General features: G+C 38.6%; 3 protein-coding genes across 7 annotated transcripts in view; 1 reads left to right on the top strand and 2 right to left on the bottom strand.

Moving 5' to 3' along the window:
* Window positions 1-4,742, bottom strand: part of wdr18 (WD repeat domain 18) — a 36,974-nt gene extending 32,232 nt beyond the window's left edge. Inside the window, exon 1 of the mRNA XM_030434244.1 lies at window positions 4,471-4,742. Within this exon, the coding sequence (XP_030290104.1) occupies window positions 4,471-4,680 (210 nt within the window). The 5' untranslated portion in view covers window positions 4,681-4,742. The remainder of the gene's footprint in view (window positions 1-4,470) is intronic.
* Window positions 4,743-5,225: 483 nt separating this feature from the next.
* Window positions 5,226-11,435, bottom strand: LOC115591695 (ELAV-like protein 1). 3 transcript variants are annotated; one of them, XM_030433904.1, is made up of 8 exons: window positions 11,243-11,434; window positions 10,589-10,650; window positions 10,423-10,491; window positions 10,149-10,314; window positions 7,245-7,348; window positions 6,626-6,779; window positions 6,289-6,523; window positions 5,226-6,161 (listed from the first exon to the last, which is right to left on the bottom strand). In XM_030433904.1, exons 2-8 carry the CDS (start codon window positions 10,622-10,624, stop codon window positions 5,843-5,845), a joined length of 1,083 nt encoding a protein of 360 aa, XP_030289764.1. In that variant the 5' UTR covers window positions 10,625-10,650; window positions 11,243-11,434; the 3' UTR covers window positions 5,226-5,842. The 3 variants fall into 3 exon arrangements, with proteins under 3 accessions (XP_030289764.1, XP_030289765.1, XP_030289766.1); XM_030433905.1 differs by having other exon boundaries at window positions 6,289-6,514; XM_030433906.1 differs by lacking the exon at window positions 7,245-7,348 and having other exon boundaries at window positions 6,289-6,514; window positions 11,243-11,435.
* Window positions 11,436-18,057: 6,622 nt separating this feature from the next.
* On the top strand, window positions 18,058-24,596 carry stx6 (syntaxin 6). 3 transcript variants are annotated; one of them, XM_030433309.1, is made up of 8 exons: window positions 18,058-18,289; window positions 19,646-19,815; window positions 19,896-19,990; window positions 20,176-20,235; window positions 20,438-20,566; window positions 20,713-20,819; window positions 21,264-21,358; window positions 23,279-24,596. In XM_030433309.1, exons 1-8 carry the CDS (start codon window positions 18,255-18,257, stop codon window positions 23,353-23,355), a joined length of 768 nt encoding a protein of 255 aa, XP_030289169.1. In that variant the 5' UTR covers window positions 18,058-18,254; the 3' UTR covers window positions 23,356-24,596. The 3 variants fall into 3 exon arrangements, with proteins under 3 accessions (XP_030289169.1, XP_030289167.1, XP_030289168.1); XM_030433307.1 differs by lacking the exon at window positions 23,279-24,596 and adding an exon at window positions 21,613-22,484; XM_030433308.1 differs by lacking the exons at window positions 18,058-18,289; window positions 23,279-24,596 and adding exons at window positions 18,296-18,420; window positions 21,613-22,495.
* The last annotated feature ends 138 nt before the right edge of the window (window positions 24,597-24,734 follow it).

The raw sequence follows: 24,734 nt of genomic DNA, 5'->3' as shown, positions 1-24,734 counted from the left end.
AGTAACACTCCATAGAACTACAGTAACATTGCAAAGAACTACAGTAACACTGCAAAGAACTACAGTATAATACTCCACAGAGCTACAGTAACACTACACATAACTACAGTAACACTACACAGCACAACAGTAACACTACACAGCACAACAGTAACACTTGAGGAAAAAGAATAAACTATACAGAAAATATATCTCAAATCCTACTCCTCTTATCCATGGTGTTGATAAATCCTATAGAAATAAATATATTCATTCTATTAGATCTGCAAAAAAGAAATATTTCAGTGAAAAATTTAAGAGATGTTCAAAGGATATTAAAACCACATGGAAAGTGATAAATCAGTAGTTGCAAAGAGAAAAAACTGCCCCAGAGCTACCTTCAGTCTTTTTGGATGGTGGGAATCCTCTGAAAAATCCATTTGATATAGCTCAAAAATTTAATTATTTTTTTGTTAATATTGGTTATGAATTAGCTAACAAAATATCTGCATGTCATGGTAATCCACTGGATTTTATTCCGAGACATTTTCCAATTATTTCTTCTTTTGAGTCCCCTGATACCCAAGAAATAAGTGACATAATTGATGATCTAAAAATATCTTCAGCCGGTCATGACAATATTACTGCATTTCTTGTCAAACAAGTGAAACAGTCAATACTTCAGCCACTTTCTCACATATTTTCTCTGTCCTTGAAAACAGGCGTTGTACCAGAGGATTTAAAAGTTGCCAAAGTTATTCCTCTGTTTAAGGCTGGTGATCCATGTTGTTTTAATAACTATAGACCCATATCTATTTTGCCATGTTTTTCAAAAATATTAGAAAAAATTATTTACAAAAGGATTCTTATTCATTTAGATTCTAATTCAATTCTTTACAAACACCAGTATGGTTTCCGGAAAAAACACTCTACTTATATGACTCTGCTTCACCTGACTGACAAAGTTACTTCTGCACTTGAAAATAAAGAATTTACTTGTAGTATTTTCTTAGACTTTTCAAAAGCTTTTGATACAGTAAATCATCATATTTTACTGGAAAAGATGTATAAATACGGTTTTCATGACACTACATACAAATGGTTAAAAAATTATGTTTCCAACAGAAGACAGTTTGTTTGTGTTACGGGTTGCTATTCGAACAAAGCCAGACTACTTTGTGGGGTTCCACAGGGATCCATTCTGGGACCATTATTATTCCTTATATACATTAATGATTTGTCTAATGTCTCTAATATCTTTTCTTCAATAATGTTTGCAGATGATACAACTCTAGTTCTCTCTCATTCAAATTTCAGTTCACTGATTAAGGAAACTAATGTTGGTTTAACTGCCTATGCTACATGGTTCAGATTAAATAAATTATCTTTGAATATAAAAAAATCTAACTTTATCATTTTCAGTGGAAAAAAATCATATCCCAGGGACTTATCTAAAATTACAATTGAGTCAGTTGAGATGCCTCAAGTGTCTTCTACAAGATTCCTGGGAATTATTGTTGATGAGAGTTTGAGTTGGAGAGAACAAACTGACTGGGTTAGCAGAAAAATAAATAAATCTATTGGTATAATAAGGAGGGTCAGTTATCTTGTCACCACAAACTGTCTCCTTACTCTTTATTACAGTTTAATTTATCCCTATCTTTCATATTGTAATATAGTTTGGGCGAGTACTTTTCCTAGTACTCTCTACAAAATCTTGGTCCTCCAGAAACGTTTTGTTAGAATTGCAACTCGATCAGAGTCTCACATCCCATCGACTCCTTTATTTCAAAAACTACAAATTCTTACTATTTACGACATCAATATTTCTCAAGTATGTGTTTTTATTTATAAGATCCATTCAAGTGAAGGGAATATTCCTGAGCATTTCAAGACTTATTTTAAAGCAAATTCACAGGTCCATTCCTTCTCAACTCGTCAATCATCAGATCTTCATCTTCCTAAATTTCTTACTAGTAGAGGTCAATTTTCAATAAGATTTAGGGGTACCAAATTATGGAATGGCTTTTCCCATCTGGCAAAGAACTGTTCCTCCATAACATGCTATAAAAGAAACTTAAAAGATAATTTAATGGTTGCTTTGTAATTGCTTTTTTTTTTTTCATGTATTGTTGTTCATTTTTTACACATTGTCCATTTACATATTATTTACTCACTTTCTCTGCTTTTATATTGATGTTATTATTTTTTGTTATTATGTATAATTTGTTACTATTAACTTGTTATTACTTTATGTAGTTTTTATTTTTTTATTTTTTGTATGTTAATTTTGTGTTTCCTTATAATATTGTGAAATGTTAACATTATTTAGGTGGAGGCTTCAAATATGCCCACTAGGTTTTCTGCCTCTTCCTGCACTGTATGTTATTTGTATTCTTTGTCAGTATTTGTGTATTTTTTTAATTGTGCTAAATAAATAAAATAAAATAAAGACTAAAGAACTATAGTAACACTACATAGAGCTACAGTAACACTACACATAACTACAGTAACACTACACAGAACTATAGTAACACTACACAGAGCTACAGTAACACTACACAGAACTACAGTAACACTACACAGAACTACAGTAACACTCCAGAGCTACAGTAACACTACACAGAGCTACAGTAACACTACACAGGACTACAGTAACACTCCAGAGCTACAGTAACACTACAGAACTACAGTAACACTCCAGAGCTACAGTAACACTACACAGAGCTACAGTAACACTCCACAGAACTACAGTAACACTCCAGAGCTACAGTAACACTACACAGAACAACAGTAACACTACACAGAACTACAGTAACACTACACAGAGCTACGGTAATACTACACAGAGCTACAGTAACACTACACAGAACTACAGTAACACTACACAGAGCTACAGTAACACTCCACAGAACTACAGTAACACTCCAGAGCTACAGTAACACTCCACAGAACTACAGTAACACTCCAGAGCTACAGTAACACTACACAGAGCTACAGTAACACTACACAGAACTACAGTAACACTCCAGAGCTACAGTAACACTACAGAGAACAACAGCAACACTACACAGAGCTACAGTAACACTCCACAGAACTACAGTAACACTCCAGAGCTACAGTAACACTACACAGAACAACAGCAACACTACACAGAACTACAGTAACACTACACAGAGCTACAGTAACACTACACAGAACTACAGTAACACTCCAGAGCTACAGTAACACTACACAGAACAACAGCAACACTACACAGAGCTACAGTAACACTCCACAGAACTACAGTAACACTCCAGAGCTACAGTAACACTACACAGAACAACAGCAACACTACACAGAACTACAGTAACACTACACAGAGCTACAGTAACACTTCACAGAGCTACGGTAATACTACACAGAGCTACAGTAACACTACACAGAACTACAGTAACACTACACAGAGCTACAGTAACACTACACAGAACTACAGTAACACTACACAGAGCTACAGTAACACTACACAGAACTACAGTAACACTCCAGAGCTACAGTAACACTACACAGAGCTACAGTAACACTACACAGAACTACAGTAACACTCCAGAGCTACAGTAACACTACAGAGAACAACAGCAACACTACACAGAGCTACAGTAACACTCCACAGAACTACAGTAACACTCCAGAGCTACAGTAACACCACACAGAACCACAGCAACACCACACAGAACTACAGTAACACCACACAGAACTACAGTAACACCACACAGAACTACAGTAACACCACACAGAACTACAGTAACACTCCAGAGCTACAGTAACACTACAGAGAACAACAGCAACACTACACAGAGCTACAGTAACACTACACAGAACTACAGTAACACTCCAGAGCTACAGTAACACTACACAGAACAACAGCAACACTACACAGAACTACAGTAACACTACACAGAGCTACAGTAACACTACACAGAGCTACGGTAATACTACACAGAACTACAGTAACACTCCACAGAACTACTGTAACACTGCAAAGAACTACAGTATAATACTCCACAGACTACAGTAATACTACACAAAAAGGCCCAGTATCACCAGTACACCAGTCTACTCAGCCTCTCTGTCCCACTATCACCAGCATAACAGATAGGCTACTATTTAAAATCTTTCCACATGTCGGTTCTGCGTATTTCATCAACCAAATCAGCGATGAGCCAAACTAGATTCATGACAACAGATCAGTTTTAAACGAAGTTAAAATAAAGTTTTATTGATGTGAGTATGGTCTGATTTGAAGTCTGACATATTGGTTCTGTCTCTGCAGACGAGCCGAGTCCAATTTCAGTGTTTGCGTAGAGAGTTCGGTTATGTTGTGTCTGTGTTCACGAGAGATTCGGGACTTTTCCCGGCCACCTGTCCCCGCAGTGAGAGTATATCAGTGAGGTGACATGCAGCAGGTGCGTTCAGATGTGTTCAGGTGTGTTCAGATGTGCCAGCCCGTACCTTTCTCTGGATCTCCCACACGTTGATGAAGTTCTTGCCCTGCTGAGCCGACAGCAGGTACTGGCCGCCGAGGACGGTCAGTCCCCGGGCGGAGCTGTTCCCTCCGCGGTAGGAGAGCAGGCTTGAGCCGCTGTGTAGGTCGAACACAGTGCTGTTCCAAAGCTGAGAGCCGGAATCACTGCTCACGATTACCTCCAGAGGAGCCGCCATGTTGGCTCCACAACACACCGCACAATACACACGCGGGGAGCCGGCGGGCTGCTAGCAGCACGGCTACGTCATTTCCTGGACTGTGTGCATGATGGGAGATGTAGGAGCGACGTCCTGGTAATGGAACTGGTTATACTGGGACAGACAAGGCTGAGTGGACTGGGTTAATGGACGCCGATCATTTATGTAAAAATCACTGCAGCTTGTTTTTGACGGACATAAATGTCGAACAGTGACGAGAATCTGTGAGGAATGATGTCATCAGTTAATCAAACTCACGGATTCATGAACCGCCATGTTTAAATCTTTTATCAACTAAATATCACAATTTAAAAATATTTGACTGGACTTTGAGCTACTAAATTAATTTTTTTTTTCTTAGGGGATTTTTTGTGATGTAGTCAAAATTTCTTTCCATTTTTTCAATCAGTTCGTGCTTTTGTTTCTTTTTCTCCATCAAAATCTATTCATCATATTTTCTCATTTTAATGTCGGTACTTAATACTTCTCAGGAAATTTCTGAAAGAATCAAAAGTAGACAGAAGTTTTCCATAAACAGATTTATTAATGAACAACCAGTTCAACATCACAATCAGCTACAATTCAGAAACTAAATACAAATGAAAAAAGGGTCAGTACACAACAAGTTTCTGTACGTCAGGAAGCCATTTAAAAAAAATAAAATCTCTGTTGAAAAAGAAACCGCAAGCCCCGCCTCCTCTTTGCGGACTGATTGAGAAAGCTATTAGTCACCTGACAGAGTTTAACTCTAAACTTTTGTTTTACATAATCCAAATCTGTGACAAAGCTTTAATAATTATATATGTGATATATGTTAATAACATCTGCTGGAGAAATAACTGCTTCTCTATGTTTAAACTAACTACAGTGACTCCACATGTTTCTGTTGTTTCAAACACCTGGATCACAATCCAAACTCTGCTGATGTCATCAATGTGAACAAGTGATGTCATACAGCCTGAAAAAAACTGAGCATGCTGGGAAAAAAGGAAAGTTACATCAATACAAACGCAAAAACACAAATTTCCTGAAACTGTTCGGCTCGACTGACTGCTACCAAAAAAACAAACAAAAAAAACAACAAAAACTTGTCTGACTCGTTTCCTCGTTAGAGACTCAACACTCCTTCCTGCTCTGCTTTCTACTTGTGTCCCTTGCTGGTCTTGAAGGAGACTTGCAGGACTTTGTCTCCCAGTCGGTACCCATTCAAGCTGTGGATCGCCATGGCAGCCTCCTCGTAGTTCGTCATGGTAACGAAGCCGAAACCTTTGCACTTGTTGGTATTGAAGTCTCGGATCACCTTCACGTTGACGACGGCGCCGAAGGGCCCGAACATCTGCCACAAGATGGCCTCGTCCGCATCCTGACCCAGATTATAGATAAAGATGCACCAACCGCTGGATGAGTTCCCAGAAACTCCGCCCCCACTGCCCATGTGGTCAACGCTCATTGGAGAAAACCTGGAGGGAAATAGGAAGTATCATGAAAGTTACTGAGCATTTTATCAGTATCTGATTACTTTGGTTACAGCAAACAGTAATCTGTTACAGGTGGTTCTGCCTTTGGACAACAGTCAGATGCGCATACCTGAACCTCTGGGCCTGGTGGTGGACGGGTCCTCCAAAGCGCCGTGATTGGCCGTGGTACATCTGTGACATCATCTGGGAGTTCCGGGCCTGATTCGGGTTGGCAGCAAACTTCACTGTGATTGGCTCAGAGCTGCCCGGGGGCGTGTGCCCATTCAGGTGTTTGACAGCGTCTTCGGCCTCGGAGCGCTTATCAAACCGGATGAAGGCAACGCCCCGTGACAGACCTAGAGAGTCAATAATATTAAAAGGAGAGAGGGGAGTGTAAACAACTGAAGGGCTGTGATTGGTCACATGACCGTGTGATGTCAAGACTATGTCACATGACTAGGTGTTACCAGAGGCCTGGTCCACCAGCACTCTGGAGTTGATGATGTTGCCGTAGCGACTGAACATGTCCTCCAGGTCCTGCTGACTTAGCGTCCGCGGCAGCCCGCTGATGTATAGATTAGCATCTTTGATCATGTCTGAACTCGGTCGCGCGAACGACACCTGCAGGGAGGAAACAGGGCGTGTCTTAGTCTGTTGTCATAACAACCACAAAGGATTTAAATGAACAACAACAAACAAAATAAAAGATTACATGAAGTCTTTAAATAAAATCCAGAATATTTCAAATGTGTAAACGACAAACAACAGGAACCTTCCCAAATAAAAAAATATACAAAATGACAAAATAAAAGCATCCAAACAGGCTCAGACCAATAGGCACTTTTGTCAAAAATAAAAGCAGAAATTTAAGAAAATAAAAGCTCGGCACAATGTCACACAGACTTGGTGTCAACATGTGTCGATATTAAAAACAGGCTGAGAATATTTTACCAACATGACAGCAGAGTTTTAAAATACCTTCATCCATTAGACAGTTTGCAGGTGAGAGCGCCCTCTACTGTCCAGGGAACATAACACATCTATCAGTTGAGACAGGAATATCAAAGAGCACCTGTTGCACATTACCTTGATAGTTTTAGACTGTAGCCTCAGGCCATTGAGGGTACTGATAGCCCTCTCTGCATCATTAGGGTTAACAAAGTTAACAAAGCCGTAACCTAAACTGTGGCCTAGAGAAACACAAAAAAAAACAACAACAACAAAATAAAATAACAAAACTGTCTGTTACAGCTGCCACACTGTGGGCTACATCACAGACTGAATACAGACAAAGCTTGTCATACAGTGTTAACATCAAACTCTGAACAAACCCTGAAAACTGTGTCAGAGTGAGACCTCTCAATATTAGGTGTTCAGGGACAAAGTCCTACCTATACCTGCTAGATCATGTTCTCCTATAGCCCTGCTGTCCTTTACCCCCCGTCCTACAGCCCTGCTGTCCTTTACCCCCCGTCCTACAGCCCTGCTGTCCTTTACCCCCCGTCCTACAGCCCTGCTGTCCTTTACCCCCCGTCCTACAGCCCTGCTGTCCTTTACCCCCCGTCCTATAGCCCTGCTGTCCTTTACCCCCCCGTCCTATAGCCCTGCTGTCCTTACCCCCCGTCCTATAGCCCTGCTGTCCTTTACCCCCCGTCCTATAGCCCTGCTGTCCTTTACCCCCCGTCCTACAGCCCTGCTGTCCTTTACCCCCCGCCCACAGTTCTATAGCCCTGCTGTCCTTTTGCCCTGCTGTCCTTTAGCCCCCCTACCCACAGTCCTATAGCCCTGCTGTCCTTTACCCCCACCCCCAGTTCTATAGCCCTGCTGAACTTTAGCCCCCCGTACCATAGCCCTCGCTGTTGTAATTTATCCCCGTAGTCCTATATCCAGATGTATTATATACCCACTGTGCTGTAATCTGTGTCGTCTATCTTTGCAGTCAGACTGGGATCAGCCACAACATTAAAACCACTGACAGGTAAAGCATTAATAATGTTGCTATAATGCAATGTAAGGCTAGGAAACATTGCCTCCTGGCATTGAGTGGTCTAGCGATAACGCATTTTTTGTAGTTGACTGAAGTTAGCCTCACCCTGGATCCCTGAGAGATTATTGAATTGGATTTTTATTAAACACCACCTTATGATTTGAATATTAAATTAAATGTGTAGCAGTAAGAAGCTAATGTTAGGCTACAAACAGACAACATCATGGTCACATGACTTGAACCGCTAACTGTTTTTAACAAATGAAGAGCTTCATAATTAAACTGTGGGACAATTGATGGATTTTATGTGGAAGAACAAAAAGTGTAAATATTTTCCGCCTGTGGTGACCACACACCTTATTACACACATTTAACTGAAAACACATTCAACAAACTCAGACTTTGAGACGAGGGGACAGGAAGTGCCAACATGCCAATTGATTTCTGGGTTTTAGGGCTCATTACTAAAGCACACTATTCATGTGGAAACTACTTGGCACACACCACTCATCTAAACACCACTGCAGATCATGTAGATCCTTACCAATGGCAACGGCACTACCTGATGGCAGTGACCCTGCCAGCATCTGGAGGTATCCTGCAGTGTCTGGCACCACAGGATACCTCCAGGGGATCCTTTGAGTCCTGCGGGTTGCGAGGTGCTTCCCCTCATGGGCCAGACTTGTTAACCCAGACCAGGTTGACAACTTGAGCTCTCATATTCCTTGGGCAATTCCTGAGCAGCAATGGCAGTCTGTCAGGGCACATTGTCATGCACTCACCCTCCAGTGTGGGTACATGGCATAGTTACATGTGAGAGGGGGTGTACATGATCAGCGTCTGTGTATGGGCTGGTGATGCGTGTCACGTAGCATCCACATGAATGCCACGACCCCAACATTTCCTAGCCAAACACTGCAGTGCAATATCATTCCCTTCAGCTGTCTGTAGTTTTAAAGTTGTGGCTGATCAGTGTCTACACCTCCGTCAGAATTACACTGATAAGAGCACTCACTCTGAGGGAAAAAAATGTGTGCCGTAATTTTGAGTAAATTCTTTCAGTCGATAGTTTTCTTGACTTGTTCAGAACAAATCTTCATACATTAATCATTAAAACTTTACAGACATTTTCAAAACCTGAAAAATAAAATAAAAACGGTGAAAACATTTAAAACATTTGTACATTTGTTAAATTCAGTTAAATACAGTTCACTGTCAGGACAAAATTTCAATAAATTAAATTAATAATTTGTTCGATTTACAAAATAAATAAGCATTCAGTTTCCTGTATGATGAATATTGATCTATACTGCTGAACCCAAGTTTAATGAATTACCATGAAATACCTGTTATACACTGAGTCATTAAACCTGATGTGAAAAATAAAAAATATTACAACAGTGCAGAAAAGAAAAATATTCAGTTCAGACAGAAAACACAGAATTATCCTTTAAAAAACAAAAAAACAAAAAACAGTATTAGAAACAAAAATAATTAAAAAAAAAAAAAAAAATCAGATGATCCGCAGTTAAATAATAAAAAAAAATACCAAAAAACATTTTCTTTTTTTAAAAAGGAAAAAAAATTGTTATTTTAAAAAACAGCTGCTGGAGAGAAGAAAAAAAAAAAACACAGGAAATACTGCACACAGTACTACTACTGATATTTCTTCTACTACTACTACTACTACTACTACTACTACTACTATAATAATTACTACTACAGCAGCTAGGATTATTACTATAATCGAGACGAAGTTCACTTGCAGTATTGGCACTGTAGTAACCCTAACTCAAGCTTTCTTTACATTAGTTCCAGTCAGACTCACTATACTACAGTGGTATTTTCTGTATGAACTAGCCTTAGTAATACTAGAGTAAATGTGTGTTTGCAAAGTATTACTGCAGTAATACTGAGGCCTGTAATCACATGTGAAGTTTTCATAGCTCAGAGCATTACTCTGCAGTCAGCAGCAGTACTGCAGTAGTATTGTGGGGAGTTACCTGCCACTTTGTCCCTGATGAGTTTGGCGGACTCAACGTCGCCGACACTGCTGAACAGACTCCGCAGCTCATCCTGACTCATGCTCTGTGGCAGGTAGTTCACAATCAGGTTCGTCCGTGCATCATCGTCCTCCATCATCTGCTCGTACCCGTTATCGTACAACTCCTGAGTCCACACACAAACATACACCTGAGTCAAATCACCAGCACGCCTGGAGTCACACCCACACAACATATTTGATGGCAGATTCAGCCAATCAAAGGGCAGACTCACCTTTCCAGCAGCTCCTTTCACGTGTTGGCTGTCTCTGACATCACTCTGAGATGACTGAACCTCACACACCTGTGACACACACGCACATTACTGTACACTACAGAACACGGGTGCTGTAGTCATGTCTCAGTTATTGATCTGGTCAAGAAGTTATTGATCAACTCACCTTCAGGTACCTGATATGTCCTCGTCTTAACGCCATGGTGACGACTTGGGTGCTTCACTGGTCTGAAAGAAACAGAGCGTCTCGTTACCCTCACTGATTGCTCACAAGGTTGGTTGAGATTGAATGTAATCATATTACAATGAATATATATGTAATAAGATTACAGTATTAGAGATGAACCAATCAATCGTTCTTCAGTTCTGATCCGATTCAGATCCTGAATCTGAAGAAATGCAGAGCTCTCTTAATAACTAAATGTATTACTATTAATACTAATATTATTAGTAGCATTGTCATTAGTAGTGTAAAGAAATCTGACCCAGCCCTGATAATGGTCACCGATTGTAGGAATCGCTTCTGAAAGGTTTCTCAAGGATAACGTTACTGAATCGGTACTGAACCGCGTCTGATCCGGAACAAAGTCGGACTCAGAGAGTAAAGCCTACTGACTCAAGTGGACCGATGAGCTGCAGTTTAGGTTAACATGGAATGAAATGATAAGGAAATTGATCGATACTGAGCTAAAACCCGACAACAACCAGTAAGTGTTAGCCACATGTTAGCACCGTGCTCACACAAAGGGGCTAAGCAGCTAACGGCGCTGAGCGAGGCTAACGCCACGAGCTAACAACTAACATACGTCATATTTCTTACCTGTAACCGTGACTGACAGGTGTGTGACAGTCTTCAATCTCACTTATATCGATCTCTGGACGGATATTGTGCTGATGCAAAGTTAACAAAGCTTTTTTAAAAACAGCAGATTAGCTTTTAGATGACGACTGCTCTCCGCGCCACACAAAGGAAGTAAACTAACGCTGTTCCGCAAAGTATCGCGATATCACAGCCCTGTCTTCTTCTGTAATGTTACAGGAGATCGAGTGATTACCGCCGCCTGCTGGACAAGCAGAGTTTATACTTAAACCTATGTTGAAAATAGAAAACATATTTATAAAAGTGATCTGATTAACTTTATTTACAACATGCAGTTATTATTCAAACAACACAAACAACAGTGCATAATACAATTATAATACATGTGATAATGTCATCCATCCATCAGTTCTTCATATTCTCTGAGGTGGGGTCATGGTTGATGTATGTATTGTATAGATGTTTATAATGTATAGATGTATATAATGTATAGATGTATGCAATGTCTAGATGTATGTAATGTCTAGATGTTTATAATGCATAGGTGTGTGTAATGTATAGATGTGTGTAATGTATAGATGTGTGTAATATATGGATGTATATAATGTATAGATGTATGTAATGTCTAGATGTTTATAATGTCTAGATGTGTGTAATGTCTAGATGTATATAATTTATAGATATATGTAATGTATAGATGTTTGTAAGGTATAGATATATGTAATGTATAGATGTGTGTAATGTATAGATGTATATAATTTATAGATATATGTAATGTCTCGGTGTATGTAATGTCTAGATGTATATAATGTATAGATATATGTAATGTATAGATGTTTATAATGTATAGATATATGTAATGTATAGATGTATATAATTTATAGATGTATATAATTTATAGATATATGTAATGTCTAGGTGTAGACAGATGTACTAGATGGTGTCTAGATGTATATAATGTATAGATCTATCTATAATACAAGGAATCTCTGTCTGTCTGTGTCTGTGTGTGTGTGTGTGTGTGTGTGTGTGTGCATGTGTGTGTGTGTGTGTTCCTCAAATATCTCTGCGGATCAGGATCAGACTGACCTGAGAGTTTCAACATGGCTGCTGCGTGTTTCAAGAGTGTGCTATTTCGCATTTGTTTGGACTGCAATGATACCGTTAATAAATTATTTCATAAATGCTTTACAAATTCCACGAGCATTGTCCACCGGAGCCACCACAGTCATGCGCGCACCGGAGCCAATCACTGCAGAGCTCACCACGACCCCCCCACCTTAAGAAACAAGCAGATTTATACCTGCAGTGGCGCGAGCTGGACCGGGATTTTGCCGGTGGTTTGGTCCCGTTCTGTTCTGTGCATCTAAACTGACTGTTGTGGATTAATGAGACTAAAAGAGTCCGGATCGAGTCTGTTCGGGTCTGAGGAGATCCGGAGACGCGAGGACAACAAAGTGCAGTCAGATCTGTGGATGTTCGTGTGTAGCTAGCTGCTAGCCGCTAGCTGCTATCAGCTAGCTACGCGGCCCACCTCCCGATCGAGGCGATGGACCGGACTCACCGGCACGTCCAAAACCGGACTTAGGGTAAATAATGTCCGCCACGCTTTTTCGCGAACATTGCCGTCACGTTTGCTTTGTGTCTGGTGCAGGAAGAAACGTAAAAACGGGCTTTTGTCACGAAAGTGTCCAAGCAGCAAGTTTGGTTGTTGAGGAACAGGAAGTTGTGGGAGGGACGTAGGCGGATGATTGACAGGCAACGACGGATATCGGTGTGTAGACAGCAATATTGAGAGTTGAGAGATTTGTGACATTTAGCGTGTTTGGAGTGTATAGTTAGTGTGTTATGTAGTGTGTAGTGGAGTCAGTTTTTTGTTTAATGAGTCAAAACAATTAGAAGACTGCTGAATGAGCATTGCCAAGTAATAAAAAATGGTTTGTAAACATATTTGTGATTTTCACAGTAAAAAAAATATAACTTTTTCTACCAAAATTTTATGTTTTTTTGTGATGTTAGGTCCATTGTGTTAATACAGTATGTCAAAATAAAAAAATAACTCTACAGTCACATGTGAGGTTGTGCTAAAAAAATAATGACACCAAGTAAATAGTTTTTAATAGTCAAAAGCAGCCAATTATACCCTGGAATATCGGATTTCACAACAAACCTAAATATCCCTGACGTCCCACCTTCAAACACAGCCTCATTTGGCCATCCATGAAAAAGCTGCTTAACCTCCCACTTTTCTATAGGAATACATTTTTCTTACGGGCACTGCACTAGTATATGTAATGTATAGATGTGTGTAATGTCTAGATGTATATAATGTATAGATATATGTTATGTATAGATGTATATAATGTATAGATATATGTGATGTATAGATATGTGTAATGTCTAGATGTGTTGTAGATCAGTAGTAGTAGTAGTGCTGTTAATTTTGCATTCATGGAAATATGTATATATGTCTATTTATTTCTTCCCTTTTTAATTTTATTGCTTATTTTTGATATTGTTTCTGTTTTTGTAATATTCTGTCGCTGCTGTGACAAACAAATTTCCCTTCTTCTGCGGGACATTAAAGGATTTCTGATTCTGAATCTGATAGAAGCTGGAAGTGAGACACAGATCAGCTGATCATCTGATTCAACAAAATGTAACCTAATTTTCAACTTTAATTGTTAAATTACTTCACTTGGTCTTATTTTCTGTTTCTAGGTTGTGTTTTTGTTCCATGTTTTTTCATCATCACGTCATAAGTTTTAATTTATTTACTTGTTTTTTGTTTTTTTTTTTCTTTCAATGAAAATCTTTATTTAACATTTGCAAAAAGTACAGACATTCAGACAGAACAGACACTGATAAATGTATATAAGGCATTTCTTAATTGGGGGTAAGTGAAAATGACTTTAGGTATAATAGTGTGCGTTCACTTTTCTTATTTGGCAACAGTTTCAAGGTATCGATATAAAAAATAAACTCATTTGTGAAGACATTAAAGTTTGGGAGGGACTTGGAAAATTTACTCTTGTGAATGTGGAATTTACCTATTAAAATCATGAGGTTTACTGTGAAGCAAATTGATTTGTCATCATATTCAAATTTTGAAATAATATCTTTGGGTCTAATTGTTACGTTCTGTTTAGTTTTATTGTAGATAAACTTTTCCATGTCCCTCCAAAATATAGATGACAATGGGCAAATACAAAAAAAATGCAAAATTGTCTCTGGCTCATCTCCACAAAAAGTGCACATTTCATCCGCTTTCACAAACCTAGAAATTGATCTGTTACAAGGGTAAATATTATGTAAAATTTTAAAATGAACTTCTCTAATCTTATTAGAAATGCAGAATTGAGAGGGACACAACCATGCTTTACGCCAGTTTATATCAACCAACTGCGAATCCCAAAAAAACTTTCCTCTGGGGGAAAACTTATTTTGTCTCTGAAATACTTTCCTTAGATGTTTGTTTGTACATTTTCTATCCATTATGTCAACCCCATCAACTTTTAGAAAAGGTGTCTGAACATAAACTTTTTGGTAATTTAAGTGACATTTTATTAACTCAATCATACCAGCAGGAACAGCCTTTACAACAGAAACAAATTCTCTATATTTCACTGGAAAGGATTTAGCTTTCAGGAATTCATCATAGCTGTAAAGATTTCCATTATCGTCAAACAAGGCCGTTACAAATATTATGTCCCTCTCAATCCAGCTCCCTTTATATATACTTTTGTTGGTAATGGTTATATGACCATTGTTCCAAAGCAATTCTTTGTGTGGAGAAAAGTTGTGAACATAACACAATTGTGTTATGTTCACAATTTCCAAGAGCATAAAGCCTGTTGATGAAACTTTGAGAGTTTCAGAGGTAATTTAGAAACTGTTAAGTTGCAGCCCATTAAAAACCTTAAGCCTCCTACTTTTTGGAATATATTGTGTGGAATAAAATTCCATAGTGACTCTGGTAGTTCCAAACATTTCTTAAGCCAAATTAACTTTAAAGGTAGAATTTAAGTGAAAGAAATTCAGAGTTTCCAAACCTCCTTCTGCTCTCTCTAAACTAAGAATTTCTTTCTTGAGATGGTGGTGTCTGTTTTCCAAACAAAATTAACAAATAAACTATTGATTTCTTTACAAAGTGCATCAATAAGAAAAAGTGACAGAGCAGGATAAACGAACCTTGATACACCTTCAGCTTTAGATAATAACACTCTTCCAAAAATGGATAGGTCTCTCTGCAGCCACATATTAAGAATTGATTTAGTTTTTTAACTTTTGGAAGGAAGGTAAGTTGCTGTCTAAGCTCCATATCTTTTGTAATTTGAATTCCCAGATATTTAACAGTTTGTTTAACAGGGATATTAAACATAAGCTTTTCATCAGTATCATATAAACACAAAATTTCACTCTTATTGATATTAAGTTTAAGACCTGAGGCTTCTGAAAATTCACCAGTTACTTGTAATGCAGTCTGTATCTGTGATTTATCCTTAAGGAATAAAACTGTGTCATCGGCCAGTTGTGAAATCTTAACCACTCAATTAAAGATTGTTAAGCCTTGAATATTTGGGTTGCACGAAATATTTAAAAATAGAAGTTCAGCAAAAACCAAAAATAAAAAACATGAAATAGGGCAACCTTGGCGTACACCTCTTGAAACAAGAAATCTTTGAGACATTTTGGGATATAGAATAATCGAACTATTTCTGTCTTTATATAACATGGAAATGTTATTAATAAATTTATCTCCAAAACCAAGAATTTGCAGGGTCTTTATAATGAAGGAGTGTTCAATTGAATCAAATGCCTTGTAGAAGTCAAGAAAGACCATGAATGCTTTGGAGTTTATATAATCTGAATAATCGATTAGATCCAATACTAATCTGACATTGGAGCTAATATGACAATTTGCCATAAAGCCATTTTGGTTTTCACTAATTATCTCTTCTAAGTTCTTTTTTAGTCGTTTAGCATAAACTTGTGCTAAGATTTTATAGTCTATATTTAAGAGTGAAACAGGTCTCCAGTTTTCTATTATTAAAGGATCTTTTCCTGGCTTAGGAATCAAGGTTATCAGTCCTTGTTTTCATGGTTGTTGTCATTTCCTGTTTGTCTGTGCATTCATTATACATTAATAAGAGATGATCTTTGATTAAATCCCAAAAGCAAAGATAGAATTCTACTGTGAGACCATCACTTCCAGGTGATTTCCTCAATCTCACTGAGTTCACAGCATTAGTCATTTCTGAACACAAAAGCTTAGCTTCACATTCTTCTTTAGAATTTTCTGAAATCAAAGGTGTAAAGTTTCGTATGTGTTTCATAAATGTGTCACACTTTGGTTGACTGAATTCAGATGTGTATAGTTTGTTGTAAAAAGAGGTGATGTGATTAGAGATGTTATTAGGATCAGAACATATGACACCATTTATATTAAGAGATGTAATGTTATTTCTCTTTCTGTTTCTTTTCTCCAGTGCAAAAAAGTAACTGGAGTTTTTCTCTCCTTTTTCTAACCAGTTTGGCTCGAGATCTGATGAAAGCACCTTTAGCTAAATTCACATACATTCTATCAAGCTCCTCACTGAGACTTTTTAGTGTTTCTGATTCATCCTCAGATAAGTGGTGTTTGGAACTTAGCAGCTGCAGCTGATTTATAAGGGCATTCATTTTTTCAGTTTTCTGTTTTTTTAATTCTTTGCTGCGTTTAATTGCAATTTCTCTGATTTTAAATTGAAAGAATTCCCATTTTTGAACTGAATTCATTTATTTTCTATCAAATATATCTTTAGCAAGTAATTTTACACATTCCTTAAATGTTTCATCATCTAATATATTATTGTTTAATTTCCAATAACCTCTAATGTTTGATTCTTCTTTAGATCTTCTCAATGTTAGACTTATCAATTTATGATCAGACAAATGTGCATGAGAATGAGAGACATCAGAAACAAACTGTAAACTCTGTAAAGACATTAACCAAAAGTCAATTCTTGACCTTAAACTCCTGCTGGAGTTAGACCATGTGTAGTCTGTGACACTGGGGTTCATAAATCTCCCCACATCTGTGAGTAAAAAATGATCACTTATAAATGAGGTAGGTTTAAATTTCGATAGCGATGCAGATTTCGGAGGATGGCGATCCATGCAATCGTCTGGAGCGTCATTGAAATCACCTCCAATGATAATAGTAGAATCCTTATATTTTTCCTTTAAGGTATCCAGTGTTAAAGAAAGTTCAGAAAACATGTCCTTTGCTTGAGCAGCTCTGTTAGGTCCATAAACATTGCAAATAATAAACAGAAGTTGTCTACTTTCAAAACTAAAATAATCCACCGGCCTTCATTTGAAACTGTCGACTCCAGAATATCACCATTAAATCTGTTTAGTAGTATTGCAACTCCAGCTCAATAATTTGAGCCATGAGAAAAATACATTGCATTGCCCCATTGTGATTTCCAGAATTTTTCATCATCAATATCTGAATGAGTTTCTTGTAAAAAAAAACAATATCACTATTGCAACTTCTGCTAAATAAAAATACTGTCTTTCTTTCTGTGTTATCACGTAAACCCCTTACATTAATAGAACATAAATTCAGTGCCTTAAAACTAAAACATTCCATATCTAACACTTTCTGATGTCTGAAAAACAAATAAACTCTACACTATCAGAGAACAAACAATGAAATAGATACTTACAAACCTCGAACCTCAACTATAAGTACCATTTCCATTATTTACGGATTTTAAACCGTTTACCATTTTAGTAGTTTTACTTGTTTGTTTTTGGTGACGACCGAATGGAGTGTGTGACGTCACCAGGTCATTTCCGCTGCGGAGGCCGACGCTGCATGTAAACAAAGCGGCAGCAGCGCTGATGGAGATAAACTCGGTTCAATCCGAGTTAAAGTGAATAAAGTTCAGATCGTTAAACGGATCCGGTGCTGACCCGGATCACTGTGATGGAGCGCCGCTGTGACTGAACCGGAACCAGCAACATGTCCATGGAAGATCCGTTCTTCGTCGTCAAGGGGTCAGAAGTGTTTAAACCGTGCTAACCAAGTCGATGCTAATAGGGGGCTACCGGCTAGTTTAAGCCTGCGGAGAACTGATGGCTAATCGATAATCAATGAGCCACAGCGACCCAAACCAGTTTGATATGAGGTTAAACAGCAGACAGACTCACAGCTAGCACATAGCTAAGCTAACATCAACAATGAACAATCAATTGACACTGTGCTAATGTTAGCTAAAAGTGTTTTATGAGTGAGTTAGCATGTTAGTATGATGCTTTGATGTTAGCATCAGGTCTGTAAACAGGAGTCAAAGTCATTTTATTATTATTATTATTATTATTATAAAGTGATCTGTGATCACATGACCTAAAATAAAATAGCAGATTTCTGTTGAATCAGCTTTTTTCTCCCCGGATGAGAAATATTGTTATGTTTGTTATAATTCATATCTTCAATCAGCAGTACGTGCTATTGTTGATCATTAAATGAGTCATTAATCAGACACATGGCAGTTAAAGGACTCATTCAGTTTTATATATCCGAGCCTGGGGGCGGGGGTGTGAGAGAGAAAGAGAAAGAGAGATCAGACATCCTGTTAGAACATGAACAACACTATCAAAGATGGGTGATAAAACAGTTCTTCTAAAATGGAACATTATTTTTTGAAAGCTGGATTGGTACAACACATTTATCTATAGTCATATTTGAAATGTTTTTCTTACATTTACATTTATCAGACGCTTTTGTCCGAGGAGACTTACAGTAATTCATACATGCATTCATACCCTGATGGTGGTGGCTGTTTTGTTTTTAATGAAACACTGTCAAAATTGAACGGTCTTTGGTATTAACTTAATCAAAACTGTTGAACTGAACATTATGGCCTGGTCTGGTCCATCCCACCCTCTCAGTGTAAAGTTAAGGTGAAACTCAAGCTGGATTATTTGGAAGCGAGAGCGCCACTGTATAGTATGAAGTTACGTTACGCTACAGGATGGTTTCTGTTCCTGCCTGCCTGGCAGCCTTCAGTGCCCTTTCCCATTCGTGGACAAGGTGATGGTCTCGCATCATATAATCAAGACCAGATAAACTGAAAACAGGTCAGATGAGAGAGGTTTGGCTATGGGAGACTAGAATGACTTGAATGCCACACTCGTCAGCCTCCGGTAAAATCCGCTGTCAGTATGGCTGCTGCATATCTAACGTTAATGTACAGCAGTTACCTCTCTGTGCCAGTTGGTTCATTTCAGATTAAGAGGATTTAGATCATTTCAGCAAAAGTGGCTTCAAATGATGATGATTGACTCAGTGTTGCCTCCATGCAAAATGGTGACATCACCCACATCAGCTGTTGATATGTTATCTGTTAACAGTGAAGTCCAAAAGGCAGTGAATGCAGCGCAGAGTCTCCATCACAGATGGAGCGAGCTGTTGCAGGAGGGGGGCGGTGCCTCCAAGGAGGAGATGGACTGGACGACCAATGAGCTGAGGAACAGCCTGCGCTCCATTGAGTGGGACCTTGAGGACCTGGATGAGACAATCAATATCCTTTATAAGCAACAACATGTTAAAACGCTGACTTACACTTTTACAGATCAGCGTGTTCCTTAACTTTCAGTGAACGCATCGTCGAATCCAATCCAAAGAAGTTCAACCTGGACACAGCCGAGCTGACAAAGAGGAAGGCCTTTATCACCTGCACCAGACAGACGGTCAAGGTAGGCTTTATTTATAACAGCAGGTAACACTCACCTGTCACCTGCTCAGGTGAAGAAACTATACCGGAGTGTCATTACCCAGCTACTAGCCAATTTGATTGAAAATTATGTGATTGGCTGAGGTGAATCTGAAGACTGGATTGATCTGATTGGCTGCTGACTGACTGACTTTATTTGTCATGAAGGAAATGAAGGAGAAGATGTCGAGTCCAACGTCTGCCTCGGTGGACAGAAAGAACAAACAGGTATCTCACCTGAACCCAGGTGATCCGTCCTTTCATTTAACAAATAAGAACCAAAAGATATCCCTGGAGGTCATGCTAAAGGTAGGGCAGGTCCCAGATGGTCCTGGAGGTTATAGTAATGGCCGTCTAGGTATCTGTGTGGATGTAAAGCTGCTGCTGAAGCATAATGTCTGACAGTGTGTGTTTGCATTGTGATGTTCAGGCTCTGCTTGGGGAGCACGGTGCTCAGGGTCCGATCTGGCAGCCTGGTCCAGATAAATACAGCCGACTGGACCGACAACTGCAGAATGCCAACTCGCAATTTATAGAGGAACAGCAGGTCCAGCAGCAGGTACAGTAACACCTGTCCAATTAAACAACCAAGCACAAAGCTTAGAGCTATGAGAATATTTTGGATACTCTGATACAAAGGGAAAAAAATGAAAATGAAATGAAATTGTTGGATTTAAATGTTATGTGTGTGTGTGTTTTTATCAGCTGATAGCGGAGCAGCAGGATGAACAGCTGGAGCTCGTGTCGGGAACAATCGGAGTCCTGAAGAACATGTCAGAAAGGATCGGCATGGAGCTGGACGAACAGGCCGTGTAAAGATCCACCATCCACCATATTAGTTTTGACTGAGAACCCTTGACACTTTAAGTTCAGTCCTCAGAACAGATGGACATCAGTCCTGGACTTATCAGACAGATTTCAGATAAAACAGATGCTGTTTTAGCAGCAAACAAAGACAGAGAGACAAGTACTTTTTAACATGAACTCCACATGAACTCCATAAAGTAAAAAGTGGATAAAAAAGTTACAGTAACAATTAGGCAACAGCATTAAACAGAGTACCTACTAGCCGTGCTAACAAAAAAGCCTAGTGATGTACAAATACTGCAAATTTATGCAAATATACTGTAAAATTATGGTGCTGTTATGGATCAGATAAATGAAAATTGTTGAAAAACCATAACCCTAAAAACAGGAGGTGGTCAGGGTAAAAGCAGGTTGTGCGAATGTTGATACATTTTATGTTCATCCTGCAGGATGTTGGACGACTTCAGTCACGAGGTGGACAACACTCAGTCCCGACTGGACAACGTCATGAAGAAACTGGCCAAAGTGTCTCACATGACCAGCGGTAATCTGCCCCTCAACACCGTCACTGTCTTTAGTGGAGTAGAGACAGTAATACAACATTATAATAATATTAGCTTTCTGTTAGACCAGATTTACATTCAGTGCTGCTTGCCTATTCTAACTGCATTGACCAGGGATCAGAAACGGCAGGTTACTTGAATTAATAACAGGCCAATATGAGAGTCAGGATGTGTTCTGATTGGATGAAGCTCCCTAACCCCTGATCCTACCAGGCACAACCGCGTTGTGTTCCAGAGCTGCTGACAGCTGTTCATTTGGGGTTCCTCCAGCTGCGTCCCGGCACCTTGCATCAGCATCTCTCGCTCTCCTCCATTGAGAAAACACACAGTCTGTTTTTGACCGGGTTGGACACCAGCCGTGTCAAGCTGCACAGAGCTGATTGAGCCAGACAGGAAGTCAGACACAGGAACGCCAAAGAACATCAATTAAAATAAAACACCCTGTGCAGACTGGGGATCAACAGCACAACAAAGCCGGAAATAGTAACAATAAACACACTTAAAACAGAAAAAAATTAAAAGATTTAACTACATATTGTACTCAGCCAGAAATGTGATGAAATATACACAATCTGAGCATGTCAACAACATCAGGCTGACACAATGCTCGACTTCTGTACCTTCCCAGTGGGATCTGAACCCACTTGGAGGACAGAACAAAACTGCGTCACACGTGTTGTCATTGCGACCTGCCCAGTGGGAGCAAGGCGTTGGCATGAAACTGTTACCACTTAGTGAAGATATGGCCTGTAATATTAAGTTACATCACTAAAAGTTAGCTGTGGTTGGTTCTTCTTAATGGAGGGTTAGTTAATTTCAGGTTAATTATAGTTTGATAAATTAAGTAATTGTTCCTTAGATTTATATTGATATTATCAATAATTAAAAGAAAGAAAGAAAGAAAATAAGTGAAAGTTGTGGTTTGTATATAACATAGTTAGATTACATAGTTATATGTAGTGATAGTGGTAGTTATAGTTGGTGGTAATTAAAAACTTAGTTTCTCTGGTAACGCCTGAGGGTGTGACTAATACCTGGAACAATCATTTCCCTCCCGTAAGGTTCTTATGCAACGGAGACGTTGTTCACTCCTCCAGTAAACAGGACGGATCATAGATACGACTTGGCAACGGGAGATATTCTAGTCCGCTCAGCGTTGAGCCAGAAAGCTAACGCTATGCTAGCAAGATTCAAAGTCAATAACATTGTGTACGGTTGACAAACAGTAAATATAATTTGACAGTATGCTAGCTAACAAGACTAGCTAGCTAACCAGTCATGTCATTGTCCCCAAATCAGTATCAAGATTTTCAGGAACAAATGACCGGCCGTGTGTAACGTTACTGTGGCCGCAGCCTGAAGCAGAGAGCTGAACAGAGAACGGGATGTCAGATTATTCACGTATCAGTAAATTTAGAGGGGAAGTGAACTTTCTGCAGCTTATGTGTTACAGTCGCCCCCCTGTGGTGTTCAGAGGATAAGACACTGAAGGACTGATGGACTGAACTCAGTGCTGGAAATAATGTTATTTCCAACAGTGAGTTCAAAGCGCATTAATTTAGAACAGTAAACAGCCAATTTGACTGGAACTACTTAGTAGGTGTCCATATATCAGGGATTAATGGACCCTGCAGCCAATCAGAATCGACTGTTCCCCCAGACCATGGTATAAAGTTGGTTATAGTTGTGGTAGTTATAGATAGTGATAGTTATAATTGGGGGTAGTTATAGTTAAGGCTAGCAGTAGTTAGTCATAGTTAAAGATAGTGATGAATTTAGATGGTTATAGTTAGTGATGGTTATGGTTGGTGATAGTTATAGTTAATGAGAGTTATAGTTGGTGGTACTTATAGTTATCAGTTGTTATATTTAGTTGAAAGTTGTTAATTGTGTTTCTGCAGATCGTCGTCAGTGGTGTGCAATTGGGGTGTTGCTCACCATCCTTTTCGTTGTCATCCTCCTCTTCTTCATCATCTGATTGATGCCTCTTCCTATCAGCACAGAATTCAACTTAATACTGTGTCTCCTGGACTCTACTGAACTCTCTTGGACTCTCCTGGACTCTCTTAAACCTGACTGAAGTGTACTGGACTTTTGCGGACTCTTTTGGACTCTTCTAGACTCTTGGACTCCCCTGGGCGTTCTCCACCCTCTGAGTGGGACATAAAGGCACTTTTGGTTCTTTAAGTGTTTGACTGTTAAAAATATCGACGTTGGGAAACATGTTTGATGTTTTAATGCTTAATGTTTTCTTTAAAGGGCTGAAAATAACCAGTTTAACTCCCATTAATCTTCAGTCTAATTTTACTTAACACCAGTTTACCTCTAGAAAAACTAGATAAAAGTTATACTTCAAGTAACTTCAATCTAATTCCAGTTTAACGTCTGTGTAATTCTACATTGAAACCAGTGAATTGGGTTTTAAGTGTTTTAATTACAGTTTAAGCTCCAGTTAAGTGGGGGTTTTTGCATCCACTTTTATTATTCTAATCCTTTTAATCCTGCTTCAATTCAGGTTTAATCCTGCTTTAGTTCAGGTTTAATCCTGCTTTAGATCAGGTTTAATTCTGCTTCAATTCCGGTTTAATCCTGAATCTTTAGTCTGAGGTTTGAAGAAAATAATATTTTGGCAGAAATTACGTAAAACACTAAAATGTCCTGTTTATGTTTTTGTGATTTTTCTGTTTACACTAAGCGTTGGTTGTATTGACTTTAAGTGACTGATGTTTAATGTTTTGGTTTTTTGTCTTAAGTTTCCTCCAACAGTTTATTTTGTTCATTTTATTTTATTTTTCTGTACCATATTGATCAGTTTATTGGTCAGTGGACTCTTATACTGTTAAACTGTCATTAAGACCACACAATTCCTGCTGCTTCTTTGCAATAAAAGCCTTTCTCTAGTGATCATCTGGTAGGCTTTTAATGAAAGACAGCAGCAGGAAGCGGATACCTGAAGGTAAACGACATAATTTTAATATAAATTAGTCGAAATCAGGTAACAGGTGGGCTGTAAGACAAAGCAGCCAATCACATCGTCCCACACCATTATGTCTATGGTACGCATGGCGGTGAAATTTACACATGAAAGTGATTACATGTTACAAGTAAAAATATTACCTGTTACTATTCTACCAAATTAAAAGCACAGTGTTCACTGTGTCAGATCACTCCAACTGATGGAAATAACACTAAATAAATACATAAATCAATGAAAACTTTCTTCTGTTTAATGTGTTTATTCAGCGTAATCTGTCGATATGTTTTAACTTGTAAATCCATCCAGTAGCAGTATTTTGATCATAAGATTATTTTCTCCTTTTCTTTGAAATTTTATCTTTAATAAGATTTGTGTTTTCT

Source organism: Sparus aurata, chromosome 11, assembly GCF_900880675.1.
Source record: "Sparus aurata chromosome 11, fSpaAur1.1, whole genome shotgun sequence".
Taxonomy (NCBI): Eukaryota; Metazoa; Chordata; class Actinopteri; order Spariformes; family Sparidae; genus Sparus; species Sparus aurata.
The sequence above is the reverse complement of the archived record's forward strand: the minus strand, read 5'-3'. Positions and strand labels throughout refer to the sequence as shown.

Excerpts from the sequence above, each read along its gene's own strand:
- LOC115591695 (XM_030433904.1), bottom strand. The coding sequence starts at position 10,624 with ATGGCGTTAAGACGAGGACATATCAGGTACCTGAAG. Across the intron at positions 7,349-10,148 it reads CATCAGGGACAAAGTGGCAG|GCCACAGTTTAGGTTACGGC; the intron begins GTAACTCCCCAC and ends GTGTTTCTCTAG. Across the intron at positions 6,524-6,625 it reads GCTGGTGGACCAGGCCTCTG|ACTCTCTAGGTCTGTCACGG; the intron begins GTAACACCTAGT and ends TTAATATTATTG.
- stx6 (XM_030433308.1), top strand. The coding sequence starts at position 18,386 with ATGAGCCACAGCGACCCAAACCAGTTTGATATGAG. Across the intron at positions 18,421-19,645 it reads CCAAACCAGTTTGATATGAG|TGAAGTCCAAAAGGCAGTGA; the intron begins GTTAAACAGCAG and ends ATCTGTTAACAG. Across the intron at positions 20,236-20,437 it reads TGGACAGAAAGAACAAACAG|GCTCTGCTTGGGGAGCACGG; the intron begins GTATCTCACCTG and ends TGTGATGTTCAG.